The 17,595-nt window shown below is 53.6% G+C and overlaps 1 protein-coding gene across 1 annotated transcript in view; it reads left to right on the plus strand.

The window, feature by feature from the left end:
- Positions 1 to 17,595, plus strand: part of AGO2 (argonaute RISC catalytic component 2) — a 122,578-nt gene that overhangs the window by 92,905 nt on the left and 12,078 nt on the right. The window contains exons 13-18 of the mRNA XM_012735944.3: positions 744 to 903; positions 5,661 to 5,751; positions 8,864 to 9,058; positions 10,395 to 10,529; positions 14,960 to 15,061; positions 17,133 to 17,332. Of these exons, the coding sequence (XP_012591398.2) occupies positions 744 to 903; positions 5,661 to 5,751; positions 8,864 to 9,058; positions 10,395 to 10,529; positions 14,960 to 15,061; positions 17,133 to 17,332 (883 nt within the window). The remainder of the gene's footprint in view (positions 1 to 743; positions 904 to 5,660; positions 5,752 to 8,863; positions 9,059 to 10,394; positions 10,530 to 14,959; positions 15,062 to 17,132; positions 17,333 to 17,595) is intronic.

The raw sequence follows: 17,595 nt of genomic DNA on the forward strand, positions 1-17,595 counted from the left end.
CCGTGGGGCAGAGGGAAGCATCTAGGACATGGTGGTGTCGCCCATGTGATCTCCTGTCTAACCAGTGATGGATTACGGCCACGTAGAGGCCACACTTCTCCCCTCCAAATTCAACATCCATAAAAAGAAAGCAAGAGAAAACCATTGGCTTCTGCATCCTGTTAGTGTTATGCTAGGAGTCACTGTTTCCACAGAGCTGCCCAGTGAGCAGTTGATCAGTTGCTTCACGAAAGACTCCAGGAATAGAGGGGGTGGCACTCACAGCTCTTTGATGTAGGGTTTGCATTTGCCGAGGATTTTGAGGATGCCAGTGTTTTTATTTTTAACTACTGGAGCATTTGCTTGTAGCCATGGGCTCTGAGATAGGAGGTGTCGTTGCTGCTCAGGAACGCAGAGTCCTCTGCTCTGGCAGGGCTGTGCCCATGCCTGCTGGGGCCCTGGGTATGTCACTTAAATGGTCTCGTTCATAAACCACAGGGGTGAGATCCATTTACCCAGTGTCCCCTCCTGAGTGAGGCATGGCAGTGCAGAGGCAGGACTCCAGGCAGCTTGGCCAGGGATGCCCCCTCTGGGGCCGATCAAGGCTAGATGGGGGCAGAAGAAGCCCAAGGTGGCGTCTATGGTTGCACGTCAGCGTGCATTTGAGGTGGGCAGCAGGGGCCGGGTGACAGCTGCCACTCGGGGTCAGCCAAGGGTAGGGTGCTAACAAAAGCTGTTACATGTGCACCTGTCCTATCCCGCAGCCGAGGTCAAGCGTGTGGGAGACACAGTGCTGGGGATGGCCACGCAGTGTGTGCAGATGAAGAATGTGCAGAGGACCACGCCGCAGACCCTGTCCAACCTCTGCTTGAAGATCAACGTCAAGCTAGGAGGTGTCAACAACATCCTGCTGCCCCAGGGCAGGTAAGGCCAGCCCTTCCACTGCGACTCCAGGTGGGGCACGGCACACAGGCAGCAGGGCCCCTTCACCTGGACCAAGCACTGTCCTGGGCGCATCAGGGCAGGGAAGTCAGGTGCAGCCTGCCTGCCCACGGGGACCAGGGCATCTGCTCGTGGTTGAGTCCATGGCCAGGTGTCCAGACAGGGATGAGGCCCACGACGGGGTGAGGAGAAGAGACTCCTCCCCTATGCCAGGGCCAGTGGTCCCAGAACAGGAGTGAGCAAGGGGCCCATCCAGCTGGCCCTGTCTCACCTCCTAGACCCTCGGAGCAGCAGCTGCTGCATAGACCAGGGCATCCCCTACGCGTGGCGCACAAGACTGGTCGGCGATGCTGCTTTGTGCTGGGATTTCGCATTTTGGACTGAAAAGCTCTTCGTAGGAGCATGCTGCTGGCAGGTCCCAGATCAGAGCAGGAAGGGTGACGGACAGAGCGCCTCAGAGGGCTGAGGCCTGCGGGGGTGATGGAGCTGCACCTTCTTCAGGCATCCCTGGGGGCTGGTGTGCGGCCCCCCCTTGTTTAAGGGCAGGGTCATGCTAGCTTTTGCCCCTCCTTCATGACCTCCACCCTCTGATGCAGGCAAACACAGAGGTCTCCAGAGTGACAGACATTTTCAAAGATGCCAGCAACTGGCATGGATGACAGTGGTGAAAACAAAGGCTCCCGGGACTCGGCAGAGAGTCAGACGTGGGTGTGGGAGGGGCAGTGCAGTGGCAGCCAGTGCTTCGCTTATCTAAGGAGCTCCTCGAGTGACAATGGAGCTGTATGCTCATAAACCCTGTGTCAGTCAAGGAGTATACCGTACGCTATGGCTCTCATACCATCGTAGCGCTGCAAATCCTAAGTCAAACCGCCATGAGCTGGGTACCGTCTGTGCTGGGGAAATGGCCGTTGGCGAGCAGCACCTGTGTGCAGAGAACTCCAGCCACCCTGGGCTACTTTAGTGTCCTTGTGCCGCACCAGCACCCCGGCCAGGCTTGCCCCACAGTATGTGACTCCCAAGGATTCACACTCCCGACAACCTGCTGCAGGCTGCTGGTGTGGTACCGGGTTACCACACTTTGAGAACCACCAGGTTACACTGTTAATTTAGCATTAACTGAAAAGACTATTGAATTTGTGATAACATGGAAAAGAGCCTGGATTTAGAGTCAGACAGGTTTGAACTTGGGTACCGGCTCCGCGATGAGGGATAATTTCACCCATACGATCTCACGAGGATAAATGGGGGTTTACCAGGAGCTGGCTGGGAGCCAGCAGTGCCATTTTGTCAGTCACCAGGCTCTGTGTTTACTGAGTCCCTACTGTGTGCAAGGTCTCGGGCCACAGGCTGCGAGTACAGAGGCCTAAGTCCTCTGGCGGAGGGACCCCAACGAGTTGTTCATAAATGTGATACATGACGCAGAACCTCACGGGTGCACAGCCGCAGTGTGGGGGAGGGGACAGGAGCTCGGCGGGGTGAGGGTCCCCTGAGAAGGTGGTGCGTGTGCACAGTGCAGGCTCCTAGGGAGCAAGCGCGTAGACAGACGCCTATGGGGAGAGACCCCCAGGCAGCAGGCACGGTCGTGCAAGGCCCTGCAGTGGCAGCTGCTGGAGTGCGGGGCAGAAGAAGAAGCCAAGGGGAAGAGGCCAGCAGATGGTCCTGGGCCCTGAGGGAAGCGTGTCCTGTGTCATGAGATGCTGGTAAGCCAGGTGTGGCCAGGTCTGAGGCCCGACTACTGGTCTGGGTGATATGGAAGTCCTCGGTGTCCTTGTTGCGTAGCAGTGCGAAGTCTGACCAGAAGGGGTCTGGGTGCCGGCAGGGGGCAGTAGTGGGTTCTGTTGACGCAGGAGCTTTGCCTTAAGGAAGGCTTGGGGGTGGGGGGAGGCGTAGGCAGGGAGTGAATCACACCTGTGCCTGTGAGTCTAGGATGCTGGTGGGAGGGCAGGGGAGAGCCTCCTGTCTGACTGCTTTTCAAAGGGTGGCTGGTAGGACTGAGATGCACGCAGTCGGGGGCTCACCTTCTCGAGGCCGTTGACCTCCACACAATGGCAGTGGTGACAGTGAGGACTCGGGAAGTACCCAGGTGCCTGCAAAGTGCCATGCTAGGGCAGGAAGTAGCAAGCCGCTGCCTGGCGTGTGTGGGGCACCCCCAGTGGGAGCCCCGCAGGTGTGGCTGGAGCCATGCTAGGGATTCTACCTTTTGTGGATTGCACGAATGAAGTGAATACACGCAACCCTCCTCCCCGCCTGCCTCCTCTCTGCGGGGGTGCTCCCGAAAGGTGCGTAGTGGATGGTGCCTGCACCCAGAGCAGGGTAAAGGCATCCCGGGGCTGCTGGCCAGTGGGAATCCCACCCAGGGCACGTCCCAGGACCCCCTGCCCGCCTTTCCTGGCAGCCCAGGCGGCTGCAGAGTGATGGCACCTTGAGTGGAGGGACGCAGTGCTCAGCTTTTGTCGTGGTGGCATCTGACTTTGGCCCTAATGTAGAAATACTGTTAGGTGAGTCCTGCTTCCAAAATAGGCACGTTTAACAGTTGATTCCACCTGTGAAGGTGACCAGAAGTGGAGACATCCTTCCTGATCCTGACGCAGTTGGGAAATGGGTGCAGCACCACCTCCTAAAGCTGTGACATGGGTGGTCCCCATTGGGAGCCTGAGGCATCACTCGTGGCAGCTCCCCTCCCTAGTCCCCTATAGGTTCTGGCCACAGGCCCTGAGACACCTGTAGGTGCGAGCACCCAACTTCATGGTGCCCCTAAAACTTGCTCTTCTGGCCCACCTGCTGGCATGTCCCTAGCTTTTCAGGGTGCACAGGCTGCCTCGGGAGCAGAAGGTACCATGAAGGAAAGAAGGGCACCTCAAAGGGACACAGCAGGGATCACATGCCCGGACATGGCATCCTGTTGCCACTCCCGGGCTGAGCAGGGACACTGAGGGGTGAGGGAAGGTGCGGCCCTGCAGCCAGGGCCCTGGGCAGGGGTCCGAGTACACCTGGAGCAGCATCTGGAAGGCTGGGAGAGGCTCTCGAGTCCCTGTGTGCTGGGGTCCTGAGCCAGCCCTGGAATGCGATTGTCTCGTCAGCTGGTCTTGGTGTTCAGAGGAACCAAACCCTCGACCCATTCAATTGCAGAGAATCCTCTTCCTGGCTGTCTTTGTCTCTTTCTGGGAGTGGTGGCATCTCCCAGATCCTGGCAATAACCCTAGTCCTTCATGCAGAAGACCCAAATTTCTTTAGGCACCAAGGGGTAGAAGTGGGACTGGCCAGTTGGTAAAAATTACAGGAAGGTGGCAGGTGTTAACCCCATCAGACACCCTGCCCGTAACCACACTGCCTAGCCCAGGGCAGGGAGGACTCGGGCCCGTGAGGGGCAGGGGCTGGGCGGCAGGAAGAGCAAGCGTGGTAACCACAGTTGCAGTGGCGGGTGCCTGCGCGTGCGTGCGTGCGTGCGTGCGTGCGTGTGGCCAGGACCTGGGGCAGTGCTTGACGCACATTCGCCCTCACAAGCATGCCCAGAGGGAGGTGCTGTCTTCATCTCCATTTCTCAGAAGAGAGAGTGAGTTGCAGGGAGAGCCGTGGAACATGGGGTGCGGGTGCCCCCAACTGGGAGTGCTGCCATCTCGGGAAGTGGCACTAGGACACTCAGTGGGGGAAGGCTCTCAACGGGTGGTTTTGTCCCCAGGGAATCTGCAGCAATGTCTAGAGATGTTTCGGGGTATCAGGACTTAGAGGGGTGCTACAGGCACTATGGGTAGAGGCCAAAGGCACCATTAAAGATTCCCCCCAACAAAGAATGACCCGGCGCCACCCGAGTGCCAAGGCTGAGAAGCCAGGAGCACCCTCGGTGTAGCTGCCACCCGGAGGCCGAGTCACAGACCATGGGCTTTGGGGGCTGATTTTTTTACTTTGAAATAGTCAAGTGTTTACAAAGGTAGACCATCTGGGCCTGAACCCCGGCCTTGGCAGCCATTAGCCGTGGCTGTCTGGTCTGGGGTATACTCCACCCAGGCCCCCCAAACCTGCGACATTCTGAAGCAGATTTTAGACCTTGTATCGTTTAGTCTGAGGCTTTCTATATTGCTGTGAAAAGGTAAGGATTCTTTTCTCTTTCTTTTTATCTTTCTTCTTGAGACAGGGTCTTGCACTGTCACCAGGCTGGAGTGCAGTGGCTCACTGCAGCCTCAAACTCATGGCCACAAGCTATCACCCCACCTCAACCTCCCAAAGTTCTAGGCTCTCGGGCATGAGCGTCATGCCCAGCATAGGATTCTTTTTTTTGTTTTGTTTTTCCTGAGACAGAGTCTTGCTTTGTTGCCCAGGCTAAAGTGAATGCCGTGGCATCAGCCCAGCTCACAGCAACCTCAATCTACTGGGCTCAAGCAATCCTTCTGCCTCAGCCTCCTGAGTAGCTGGGACTACAGGCATGCGCCACCATGCCCGGCTTATTTTTTCTATATATATTAGTCAGCCAATTAATTTCTTTCTATTTATAGTAGAGATGGGGTCAGACACTCTTGCTCAGGCTGGTTTCGAACTCCTGACCTCGAGCAATCCATCTGCCTCGGCCTCCCAGAGTGCTAGGATTACAGGCGTGAGCCACTGCGCCCAGTCCCAGCAGAGGATTCTTTTCAAAAATATACCCACGATGCACTTACCACCCCAAAAGGTGGTGATGGCACCTACTGTCCTCAGAGGTCCAGGCTGTGGCCCTTCCTGGCCTCTGACAGCGCTTCTCCCTGCAGGCCTCCAGTGTTCCAGCAGCCCGTCATCTTCCTGGGAGCAGACGTCACTCACCCACCCGCTGGGGACGGGAAGAAGCCTTCTATCGCTGCCGTGAGTGCCCGCACTTTCCCCTGGGTCCTCTGTGGGTGACATGCCACTCTGTGCTGGACCCACAGCCCTCCCGAGGCCCCGCTGCAGCCTTGGGGCTAAGGGTTCCTTCCCAAAAGGCATGAAGCTTGCTCCAGTGCAGCAGGGGAAGTCAGGGTCTCCTGTAGGACACTAGACGTGGCATAAAACAAGTCCCAGGAAACAGTGAGAGTTGGTACGTGAGCACTATCCCAAAGCATGGCAGCAGACCCCACGGAATCTGCCGGCATGGACAGCCTGCTGGGAGGGGCTTGTCTCACCTGCCTGCAGGTGACACCTGATGGCTTCTGGGCCTGCAGGAGCAGATTCTAGGCCTCATTCTAATATTTTGTTTTTTGTTACAATATATTAAATATAACATACACAGTGAAGTTAAAAGTCCACCCTTCTTTCTCTACCCTGTTTCCAGTCTCCTAAAGGCAACTGTTGTTATTAACCATCTTTTTTATTTTTTTGAAACAAGGTCTTGCTCTGTCACACAGTCTGGAGTGCAATAGTGTGATCATAGCTCACAGCAGCCTCTAACTCCTGGGCTCAAGTGATCCTACCACATTACCCTTCTGAGTAGTTGGAACTATAGGCATTCGCCACCATTCCTGGCTAATTGTTTTTTATATGTAAATTTTTTGATGAGGTTTTGCTGTGTTGCCCAGGCTGGTCCTGCACTCCTGGCCTCAAGGGATCCTCCCTGCTCGGCCTTACAAAGGGCTGGCACAACAGGCGTGAGCCACCACACCCAACCAAACCACCTTTTTTTTTCCCAGAGTATTTCAGAAGAACAGATGTTTTTGGTTACACGGACCACTTTTGTAATGCTTGAGTTAGAAGTGTGCCCATCACCCAGATAGTGTTCATTGTACCTGTTGGGTATTAGATAGGTTTTCACCTATCCCCTCCTCCCAGCTCCCCAGGCCATCTGCTTAAAAGTGTGTGAGCTGGCTTCAAGTGTAGTGCTGTTCCCGGTTTTACTTTTGTGGGCGTCCTCAGGTGTGACTGTGGCCACCGCCGGGACTCAGGGTGGTCGTGGCGATGCACGTGGCACTTTGCACCCAGCCCTCTGTTCACTTACCAGAAAGGTGCAGAGCGATTGTTCTCTAGAGGGGCAGTATAATTGTCACCGTGGCCTTTGGTTTAAAAGGATAGAACCAAACCATGCATGCTTAATAGTCTGGTTTGGTTTTTAAACTTTGGAATGCAGAGAGCACAGGATGTTAACTCAAAGTTGTCTCCGCCTGGAGACCGTGGTGTTGTGTGGTGGCAGAGCCACGTGGTGGGAAGGAAGCACTGGGCTTTCATTCCAGTGATCTATCTGAACCACGCAGGACCTGCCCCCACGAGTGCCCCCCGGGATGCCCCGGCCTCCCTGGCAGAAATGCCTCAGAGAGAAGCCTGGGCAGAAACTGGAACCCGAAGCCCCTGCTCATGGGGCCTGTCGGGCTCGTGACACCCTTGGGTGTGGGGTCCCCCAGCTCCCTACACTAAGCGTGAAGACACTGGCTGTGGGCCCAGCCCTGAACCTCAGACAGGCTTGAGCCGTGTTTTCTGCCGTCTCACTTGGGCAATTGAGCTTAACGTTTCTGAACTTTCTTTTGTGTAAAATGAGGAAGTGAATATTGACCTCTTATCATGAAGTGCTGTAGTTAGGCCCCTGGCGTTGTGCCTGGCACATGGTAGATGCTCATAAACTGTTAACGTTCTTCTTTGATTAGTCCGGAGGGAATGTGGGGCCAGATAATCTATCTGGGGCATGTGGGAGCCAGATCAGCCGCCCTGGGCGGAGGAAAACCGACACATGGCAGGTGCTTTGGTGTATTCAGAGGCCACACTTCCTCCAGTAAATTAGTGTCACATAAAGTAATTCCTGCCTGTTGGCCCAACAGTCGTGGCCCCACCACTTCCTGTGCATACCACGTCTCTCATTTCACTGAATGTCTTCCGGGCCTTTCCTCATTTGCTCAGCGAAGGCCAGCACGTGGGGCTCCCAGGCGGAGCCGCGTGCTGGGGTGCACGTGAGGGCACAAGGTCCCAGCAGCCTGCCAGCTCCTCCAGTGGGGTGGCCGGCCGCTCACAGGGCTGGTGCCCTTGTCCTGCTCCCGCCTCACTTCACCAGGTCCCTGGTGGCTTTTGTTTTTCTGCATAAACATTGTGTAGCATCGAACCACGTCTCTGGTTTTTAAAGGCTTAGCCTGGTTTATTCGAGTTTTCAGGAACAGAGATATTTGTGTGTGTTTTCCCCATCCCATTTCTCGATCACTAGGAGCAGATTTCTATTTATGTTAATGTTTTTCTGTTTATCCCAACTCGAAACATTTCAGAGTCTATTTTTCCCTTGGTTCGAGAGAAAAATTTTATAGCTAAAGGCAGAACCAGGGACACAGAACATGTGGGAGAACTGAGTTGGGGGAAAGGTGTTCTATAAGGATTTCCAAAGAAGGCAGATTGGCAAGAAATAGTTGCTATTTTTCAGTGACACAAAAGGAAGTTTTTCCCCTCAGCGTTTTTCAGAATTTGGGGAATTCACCTTCCCCAGCCGGGAGGTGGAGAGGCACAGGCAGGGTCAGGCCAGGCCTCAAGGCCCAGTCCCCTGGCAGAAGGGCTGCAGTCCACTCTTTATTCTCCCTAGCTGGCACCTTCAGGCAACTATATGCAAGGCCAGCTTGCCTCTAGGCTGCTCTGCCCTTGCTGGGGACCAGGATTCTGGGGCACTGTGTGTGGATGGGCAAATGGCTTCTTTGGAAGAGGAATGTGCCTTGAAAACACTAGGGGCACCGTCACTAGTTGCTTTCTTTGGACTGATTAATTCAACCACATCTGATCACAAACAGAGTAAGGTTCTGAATAATCTTCTATTTTTTATTACACACCTTGGGGCAGACTTATATGCCTTAAAGCATATTTATAAACACTCCTGCCAGACGCTCACAGAGAGCAGAAAGGCGAGCACACAGCGGCTGTGCCAGCTGTGCCGTGAGTCCAGGGTGGAGGTGCTCGTGCCGGCCCTGGGCCCTGTTGCAGCGCACGCCCGGAAGGGGGGGCTTTCGGGAGCTTGTGACCACGCTCTTCTCCCGTCCCACAGGTGGTGGGCAGCATGGACGCCCACCCCAACCGCTATTGCGCCACCGTGCGTGTGCAGCAGCACCGGCAGGAGATCATCCAGGACCTGGCGGCCATGGTCCGCGAGCTCCTCATCCAGTTCTACAAGTCCACGCGCTTCAAGCCCACCCGCATCATCTTCTACCGCGACGGAGTCTCCGAGGGCCAGTTCCAGCAGGTTGGCACCTCTTTGAGCCCCCCTCCCCGCCTCCCCGGCCTCTCGAGGGTCTTTAATTCCCACCGTGCTCAGATCCGCTTCCCCGGCTGACCAGTGAAACAAATGACGCAATTTACTTTCTGCCCCGCAGTTGATCTGGTCACGGTGAGGAAGGCGGGTCTGGAGGAGACGGGGATGGGTTGTCTGGACACTGGCACGCGCCGGGCCCACCATGCTGAGGCAGCACAGAAGAAGAGGTGGAGAGATGGGCGTGTGCTTGGGGACCAAGAGGCGAGGGAGAGGGCTCTGCGTCTGGCCGATGGCCCACGTGCAGCAGCTGTCCGGGTGCTCTCCAAGACTCCGGGCTTTGCCTTGCAGGCGGTTGAAAGCTGAACAGGGAGAGCATCCTGGACGGATAGGCCCCATCATGTCTGGGGACACCTGTCTGCAGTGTGAGGTGCCGGCTGGAGGGTGCGTGCAGGGCAGCAGGACGAGGGTTGTTGCGTGGGGCCACTGCTGGATGTGGAGAGAGTGGCAGGCCACACATGTTTGGGAGGTCGGGGAAGTCATCACAGATATGGAGCAAGTGAGGGGAGAGGGGATTTCTTCGTTGCCTTTGGTTGAAAGCACCTGTACCACCTCTAGGTCACGGTGACCTGTCATAAATCCATCCTGGCCTGGAACTTGGGCCATTGGTGCCCAGGATGCCCTCCCCAGCGGCCAGGGCTGTCTGCTCCTCTGCCTTGTTCCGCTTCCCCCCCAGGTCCCCCCCCCTCCCCCCGAGGGGTTAGCAAGGAGGGTAGAAGTAAGCCACAGGCCATACCTGGCGGGGGTGTAGCCCAGGTGTTTGAGAACCGGCCTGCCCTGACCACCAGGCTGGATCGCCCATGCCGGGGCACATGCACGTCGGCCTTCCTGGGCCAGGGAGTAGCAGCTCCTCAGGCCCAAGGTCTCCTGGAGGAACAGAACGGTGCTCCCTGAGCGCTGGCGTTTCCTAGCCAGCCTGTGTTTCTGGACAGCCGCTGTGCTGTACCTTCTCGGTCCCGCTTCCCGGCTGCCTCTTCACAGAACCTTCTGGGCTCCTTCCAGTGGGAAATGCTCTCCCTCCTCTGAGCTCCCAGCCCTCTCACCCTGCACCACAGGCCTCCACGTAAGAGGGAGGTTCCTCCTTTCTCTGTTCTCACCACCTGTGAACAGACACACTCAGCAATCAAACTGGAATCACCACAACTGGGTTTTCTGAACCCAGAACCCAAGACATTATTTTCAAGACATTGTAACCCGGCATTTAATTAGGCCCATTGCTAACATAAAACATAATCCGCAAACATGTTCTTTCTCCCCTCCTTTCCCTTAGGTCCTCCACCACGAGTTACTGGCCATCCGCGAGGCCTGCATCAAGCTAGAGAAGGACTACCAGCCAGGGATCACGTTCATCGTGGTGCAGAAGAGGCACCACACTCGGCTCTTCTGTACCGACAAGAACGAGCGGGTAAGTTTCCCATGACGCATGCACGGTGCACGTTCCTGCTGGACACGGTTGTCTCAGAGTGCAGGGGCCCCTCTCCCCTCGGCCCTGCACCCTGAGCCACACTCTGGAGCCTGCTGGCTACTCGGTGTCATGTCCCAGGTTCTTGGGAGACTCTGTCCTCCAAGATGCTTCATGGGGACCCAGCCTTAGGCACCAGAGATAGCTCTCCTTGGTTTGGTGAGAATTCTTAATTGGTAAGTCCTGTAGGTCTGGGACAGGTCCAGTTGAGATGTAATTTATCTAATACATTACCCAAAGAGGCAGCTCTGAAAAAGAACAGGTTAGAAAGCATGGTAGGGGACTATGCAGTCCTAAAGATGGGCAGAATTCAGTGAGCGGGGACCCCAGGGGCTCAGCCTGGCTGTCGAGAAGTGGGTGCTGGGAGCTTGTTCAGCAAAGTGGAGAGGAGGCAAGAGGTGGCAGGTTCCCCTCACAGGTGCTCTGGGAGGAGCAGGAGATGGGAAGGGGCAAGGTTTGTAGACAGGACAGCTGAGAGTTCTCCACAGCAGAAGAAAGACAGGAGTCCTCGGATTAAAAGTGTCTCCCATGTTCCTGATAGGATAATTAAAAATAAATCCACCCCTCCATACACTGTCCTAAGCTGCACAACATCAAGGTAGTCACCTGAGAACAGAGACCCTGCCCAGAAAGAAGAGACCTTACATTCACGACCAGCAGCCCCAGAACTGGACACGGAAGGGCCAGAAGTCACCCGGGTTGGTGTGCACTCAGCACCGAGGGAGAGTGACCCAGAGCGCGGGGAGAGCAGCCTGTGTGAGTGGAAGGCAAGCAGAGGGCAAGTGTTGTCCTGAGAAAGGGGCATACTTTGTCACTATAAAAGGAGCAATTCACCAAGAAGATTCAGCACCTAGGAACTTGCATGTACCTAACACCATGACCTGAAGTTATGTAGAGAGAGAAAAATAAAGCAAAAACTAACAGAATTTTAAGGAGAAATTCACAAACCCACCATCAAAAAGGGATATTTCAACATATCTCTGTCAGAAACAGAAACAGGCAAACACGAGTAAAAACTGAAATGAACAAGTGAAATGAACAAGCCAGATCTTAGAAAGAATCCTGCCTACAAGCTGGGTGCAGTGGCTTTCTCCTGTAGTCTCAGCTACTCAGAGGCTAAAAAGGAAGAATAGCTTGAGGCCAGGAGCTCAAGACCAGCCTGAGCAACATAGCAACAGCCTGTCTCTAAAAAAAAATTTTTTTAAGTTAGCCAGGTATGCCTGTAGTCCCAGCTACTTGGGAGGCTGAGGCAGGAGGATTGTTGGAGCTGAGGAATTAGAGGTTGCAGTGAGCTGTGATGCTGTGATTGTGCCACTGCACTGCAGCCCGGATGACAGAGCAAGACCCTGTCTCTTCAGAAAAAGATCAGGCTCAGGCTCAGGTGCGTTCAAGATTCAGCTTCACCCATAATCCACTGCGATGGCCAAGGAAGGCCGTGCTGCTGAGGGTGTAATGGGTTTCAGCACCTCTTGGCAAGAAGTGCTAAAGGCTGCCCTCATCACAGTGGCCTTGCACATGGAATTTGTGAAGCTGCTAATGCCTTGGACGCATGCCAAGCTCAACCTTGTGCACATCTGACTGTGATGAGCATGTGTGTGTCACATCAGTGGCAGCCCTTTGCGGTGAACACCAAATCAATCTAATTAAGGCTGATGACAACCAGAGACCAGGGGAAGTGGGTTAGTCCTGTGTAAAACTGACAGAGAGAAAAACCTATAGAGTAGTTGGTTGCAGCTGTGTAGTAATTAAGGACTGGCAAAAATTCTCAGGCCAAGGATGTTATTGAAGAGTACTTCAAATGCAAGAAATGAACAGGTAAAACTTTAGCTCACGTTTAAAACAACAACAAAAAAGAATGCTGCCTACAGACAGCTGAGCTCACATGGAAGGATTCAAACAGTTGGCCTCTTAGCAGGAAAAAGGAAGTCAGAGATTTTCAGACTTCAGTCTTTTATAAACCATATTTTTTGATCATTATGCAATTAAATTTTAAATCAGCAGTAAAAACAAGGGTTTTTACTGCAAGTGAAATTTGCAGTCCACTTCTAAGTAGCTCATGCATCAAACATGTAACAAAAATAGAAACTGCAAAGTTCTCAAAACTGAACAAAAGCAAGAAGACATCATATCAACTTCATGCAGTGCAGTTAAAACAGTGCTGTAAAACAAAAACGAGAAGGCCAGGCGCAGTGGCTCATGCCTGTAATCCTAGCACTCTGGGAGGCCGAGGCGGGTGGATTGCTCGAGGTCAGGAGTTCGAAACCAGCCTGAGCAAGAGCGAGACCCTATCTCTACTATAAATAGAAAGAAATTAATTGGCCAACTAATATATATAGAAAAAATTAGCCGGGCATGGTAGCGCATGCCTGTAGTCCTAGCTACTGGGGAGGCTGAGGCAGTAGGATTGCTTGAGCCCAGGAGTTTGAGGTTGCTGTGAGCTAGGCTGACGCCACGGCACTCACTCTAGCCTGGGCAACAAAGCGAGACTCTGTCTCAAAAAAAACAAAAAACGAGAACGATAAAATAAACCTAAGTAAAGATCCCAGGAGGGTGGAAAGAAGAGCCCCCAGGCCCTGGGAGCTTGGGCAGGAGGCAAGAGGGCTCTAAAGTCAGGGATGCCTGGTAACACCATACCCCACATCCGTATCCAGGATGGAAAATACTCTCCAGGAACAGAGAATGATGCAATAGAGCAGATTAACAAATTCAAAACCTACTTTGAAAATACATCAACCTAGCAACCTGTGTTGTGGTTAGGGCTACGGGGTCTGGAGCCAGACTCCTGGGGCCTAAACCCAGTCCCTAAATGTTCTGGCACTTGACCTTGAGCTGCCCCTGAGCCTGGTGCTGCCTCTTGTACCACCTGCAGAAGGTTATTGGGAGGATTATCCACTTGAGCACATGCACAGCACTTAACCCAGTCCTTGTCACAGAGTAAATGCATTATTATAAAGAAAACACTCATATGCTGTCAAGGGGAATGCGGACTGATGACCGACTTGGAATGCAGTTTGGCGGTTCTAGGAATCTGTCCTAGAGACACTAGTGCGCCTGTGTTCAAGGAGATGTGTATATGAGAACATGTATGGGTTGGATGCGGTGGCTTCTATCTATAATCCCAGCAACTCAGGAGGCTGAATCAGGAGGATCACAGCTTCAAGAGTTTGCAACCAGCCTGTGCAACATATTGAGACCCTGTCTCAAAAAATAAATAAATAAAATTTTAAATTTTAAATAAATTAAATAAACAAAATGAAAATCATCTAGCTGTCCAGATAGGAGAAAAGCTTGTGACATATTCATATATTAGCATTCTGTACAGCAATGAAAATTAATAAACTATGTATCAAATGGATACATCTCAAAATTAAGCAAAAAAGCAGTAGCAGAATATATAAATGTGATACATGTATACAGTTTTAAAATCTACAAAGCGATAAAATACAGTGCTAATGGATACTTGACTGTAAGTGTGTGTAGAAAGAACAAAGTCTACATCTGCACTTGCACCAGGGAAGAGGAGAGGAGGGAGGGCAGGATCTAGAAGAGAGACAAAGGGAACCACTATTTTCAAATATTTTATTACTTTAAAAGATCCGAAGGCTTAAAAAGAAAGGTTGACAAGAAGTAAAATAATAAACCTAAAGCTACAAAGGCGTGGGGGGGTACACTGGAGAGTCTTTTTTTAATGAATATCTGAAATATTATGCAACTTGAAATCCATCAGGGCTGGCTACCTGGCTGGGGCAGGCGTGTGGGGTGTGGCCACTGTGCTGCTGCTGCGACACGACTGGTCTTTGCTGACTTTCTGATCCAGGCTTGTGAACCAGCAGTTCCCTCGTTTCATCGTTATGTTCATCACCTGCACCCCAGCCTCCTGGACAGTCTCTCGTGAAGCCTCCCTGCTCGGGTGGTGGCCGTGAGCAAAGCCTAGAAGCTCCTGGCAGCCCTCAGAGCGCCCTGGCTCCTGCGCCTTGCTCGCTGCTGTGTCTGTGCTCACGAGGAGGGCCTGCCAGCTGCCCAGCCCCCCGTTTGGCTTTAGATTTGTATGTCAGTCACAGTTTTCATCTCGACCTCAAATAAAATTGCACCCACAGCACTGAAGAACCCTTGGGTAAAGGGCTTAATTCCCTCGCCTATGTGAGATGTGAAAAGGAACCCAGCCCAAATGGACGGTTAACTAATTTAACTTGGGTGGTTAACATGTGCTACATTTTATTTTAACACTATACAACTGAGCATGTGTATTAGGCAATTTGAAAGTTTCAAAACATGGTAGGCCCTGGCCACGCCGGCGGGTGGCTGCAGCTTGCTGGCTTGCTCTGCCTTGCTGGTCCCTGGCTGTGTCTAACAAGATACCTGTGTCGCCAAAGGTCGGGAAAAGCGGAAACATTCCAGCGGGCACGACTGTGGACACGAAAATCACCCACCCGACTGAGTTTGACTTCTACCTGTGCAGCCACGCAGGCATCCAGGTAAGCACAGAGGGTCCCCTTGGGGTAGAGTCCCGTGTGCGGTGCTGTCCACACACTCAGCTTGGCCGTCCCGTGGGGCGAGTGTGAGCAGCACAGAAAGGGCTCCGGTGAGGGGAGACAGGAGGTTAAGCGGGGAACTGGCAAGACTCGGGCTGTGTCAGGCGCTGGGAAGGAAGGAGCCCCGGGTGCTGGGGTGCAGGGTCCTGGTAGTCAGCCTGGGCCTCCCAAGGAGGTCCCACGTAGATGAGATCCTGGCAGAAGTAGCGGTTAAGCGCCAAGGCCAGGGCGCTTTGGGGAGACATGGAGTGTTGTGGCGCTGGAGCTTGGGGCAGGGGCTAGAAGATAAGATCTGAGTGGGAGTGAGACAGCGAGGGCTGCCGTGGGGAGGAGTGGCGGGCGGGGCCCCGGACGCTGCTGCAGCGGGGGACACGTGGCTGCGCAGCAGCAGTTCACGCAACTTGGCGCGGTCAGCCTCTCGCTCCCCTGCTGCAGGGCTGCTGCTGGGCAGGCGTCAGCCAAGCGCTGGGCAGTGGAGAAGGTCATGTGTGCTTGGTTATCGCCTTGGGACTCTCCTGTGCCCCTCAGTGAGGAGCCACATCTGACTGAGGGCCGTTCCACTGAGCTCGGCCACTGCAGAAAGGCCACGTCCGTCGAAGGAGCTGATGGGCCTCTCCCTGGCTCTCAGAGGGCTGGGTCGTAGGGGCTTTTGGCTTTTTGAAGTATGAGGAAGGACTTAAATATCCCTCCCCTCCAGGATGTGAATCTACAGTTTGAGAATTTGCTGTGAACTTTGTACACACTCTTAATATTCCCTTGGAAACATTTGAAACCCCTCATCGTCCACACGGCCCACAGACAGAGAACGCCCAGGCTGGCATGCTCCGGCCCTGGCTACGTCAGCCCATGACCTGCTTTGTTGCTGCCAAAAGCTGAGAATGATTTTTTGCCCTTTTTTGGGGGGGGAGGTGAGGGTGACAGAGTCTTGCTTTGTCGCCCTGGGGTAGAGCACAGCAGTGTCATCATAACTCATTGCAACCTCCAACTCCTGGGCTCAAGCGATCCTCCTGCCTTGGCCTCCCAGAGTGCTAGGATTACGGGAGTGAGCAACCACGCCCTGCCAATTCTTGCATTTTTGAAGGGTTGTTAAGATATTATGCAACCATGAGCAAGAAGGTTTTTACACCACTTTTTGGTGCACAGTGTCTATCCCAGCATTGCCTTGCTTTGTGAGCACCCTCACAGTGTGTTCCCTCTTGCTCCTGGCATCCCTCCTGGTGAGGGGAGCCCTTGTCCTCCAGGGCCTCTTGGGCTTGTTTTCTGAGCAAACTCTTTGCCTTGAGTTTTCTGCCCAGGAACTTTCCTGATGGGGGTACTTCTCTGGTGAGATGTCAAGCGTGGACCCGGGAGGGCGCTGCTGTCATTGCCCAGGACCACCACCGATTAAATGCCAGGAAGCGGGTGCCAGAGCGTGTGGGCGGTCCATCAGGGGACAAGAACAATCTACCACCCGCTAGTACCCGGGGCCTCGGCACAGGGTTAGACATGAAACAGGCGCAGTACTGGGCTAGACGAGGCGGAAGGAGCTTGACAGCTGGCAGGAAGGGCAGGAGGGAAGGCAGGCAGGTGGGAGTGACGAGGGCTCCACAGGAGAGCTGCCTTCCGCAGCGCGAGCCACCTTGGATGCCTGGTGGAATAACCAGCTCCTGCTGCTGCTGTTTCAGAAGATTTCAAACTACAAACAATAGCGTGCACGTTCAAACATAAAATAGTGCTCATGTTAATATATAGCTTTCATTGGAGGGTTTTCTTCTTGCCATTAATAAAGAAAACATTGTAGAAGACCTAGCATACACAAATACACTGCCCTCAATATAGCCATTTTTAATACTGCTTTATCTCCGTTGTGTTTTGTCAATGTGTAAATAAGTGCATGTACAGTTTATATTTTACCAACATAGGGCCATTTAACATGCATGGTTCTGATGCATTTTTAATAGCATATTCTTCTACAGCATCCTCTTTCAAGATCTCAGGGCAGGTCCAACTCTCTGATCCTCTGATCTGCTTTTAGGGGACAAGCCGGCCTTCGCACTATCACGTCCTTTGGGATGACAATCGTTTCTCTTCCGATGAGCTACAGATTCTAACCTACCAGCTGTGTCACACCTATGTGCGCTGCACGCGCTCTGTGTCCATCCCTGCGCCAGCATACTACGCTCACCTGGTGGCCTTCCGGGCCAGATACCACCTGGTGGATAAGGAGCATGACAGGTGAGCAGCATCCCTGCCTGCCGGGTCATGGCACAGGCACCCCAACAGCTGCTTTTCCAGAAGGGCAGGCAGCCGGGCCACAGGGCCGGAGCCGACCATGACACAGACACCTCTGAATGCCAGCGTCTCTGTGGCCACTTGTTAGCTGTGTGGCCTTCACGCTGCTCTGCCCCTCGCAGACATCCTAACGCAGTTATCGAAGCACTGCCTTATGGTGCGTTAATGGCTACGTGGTCTCATGCTCTTCCTGTCTCTGTCTCGTC

The sequence above is a fragment of the Microcebus murinus genome, chromosome 7 (genome assembly GCF_040939455.1).
Source record: "Microcebus murinus isolate Inina chromosome 7, M.murinus_Inina_mat1.0, whole genome shotgun sequence".
Lineage (NCBI taxonomy): Eukaryota > Metazoa > Chordata > Mammalia > Primates > Cheirogaleidae > Microcebus > Microcebus murinus.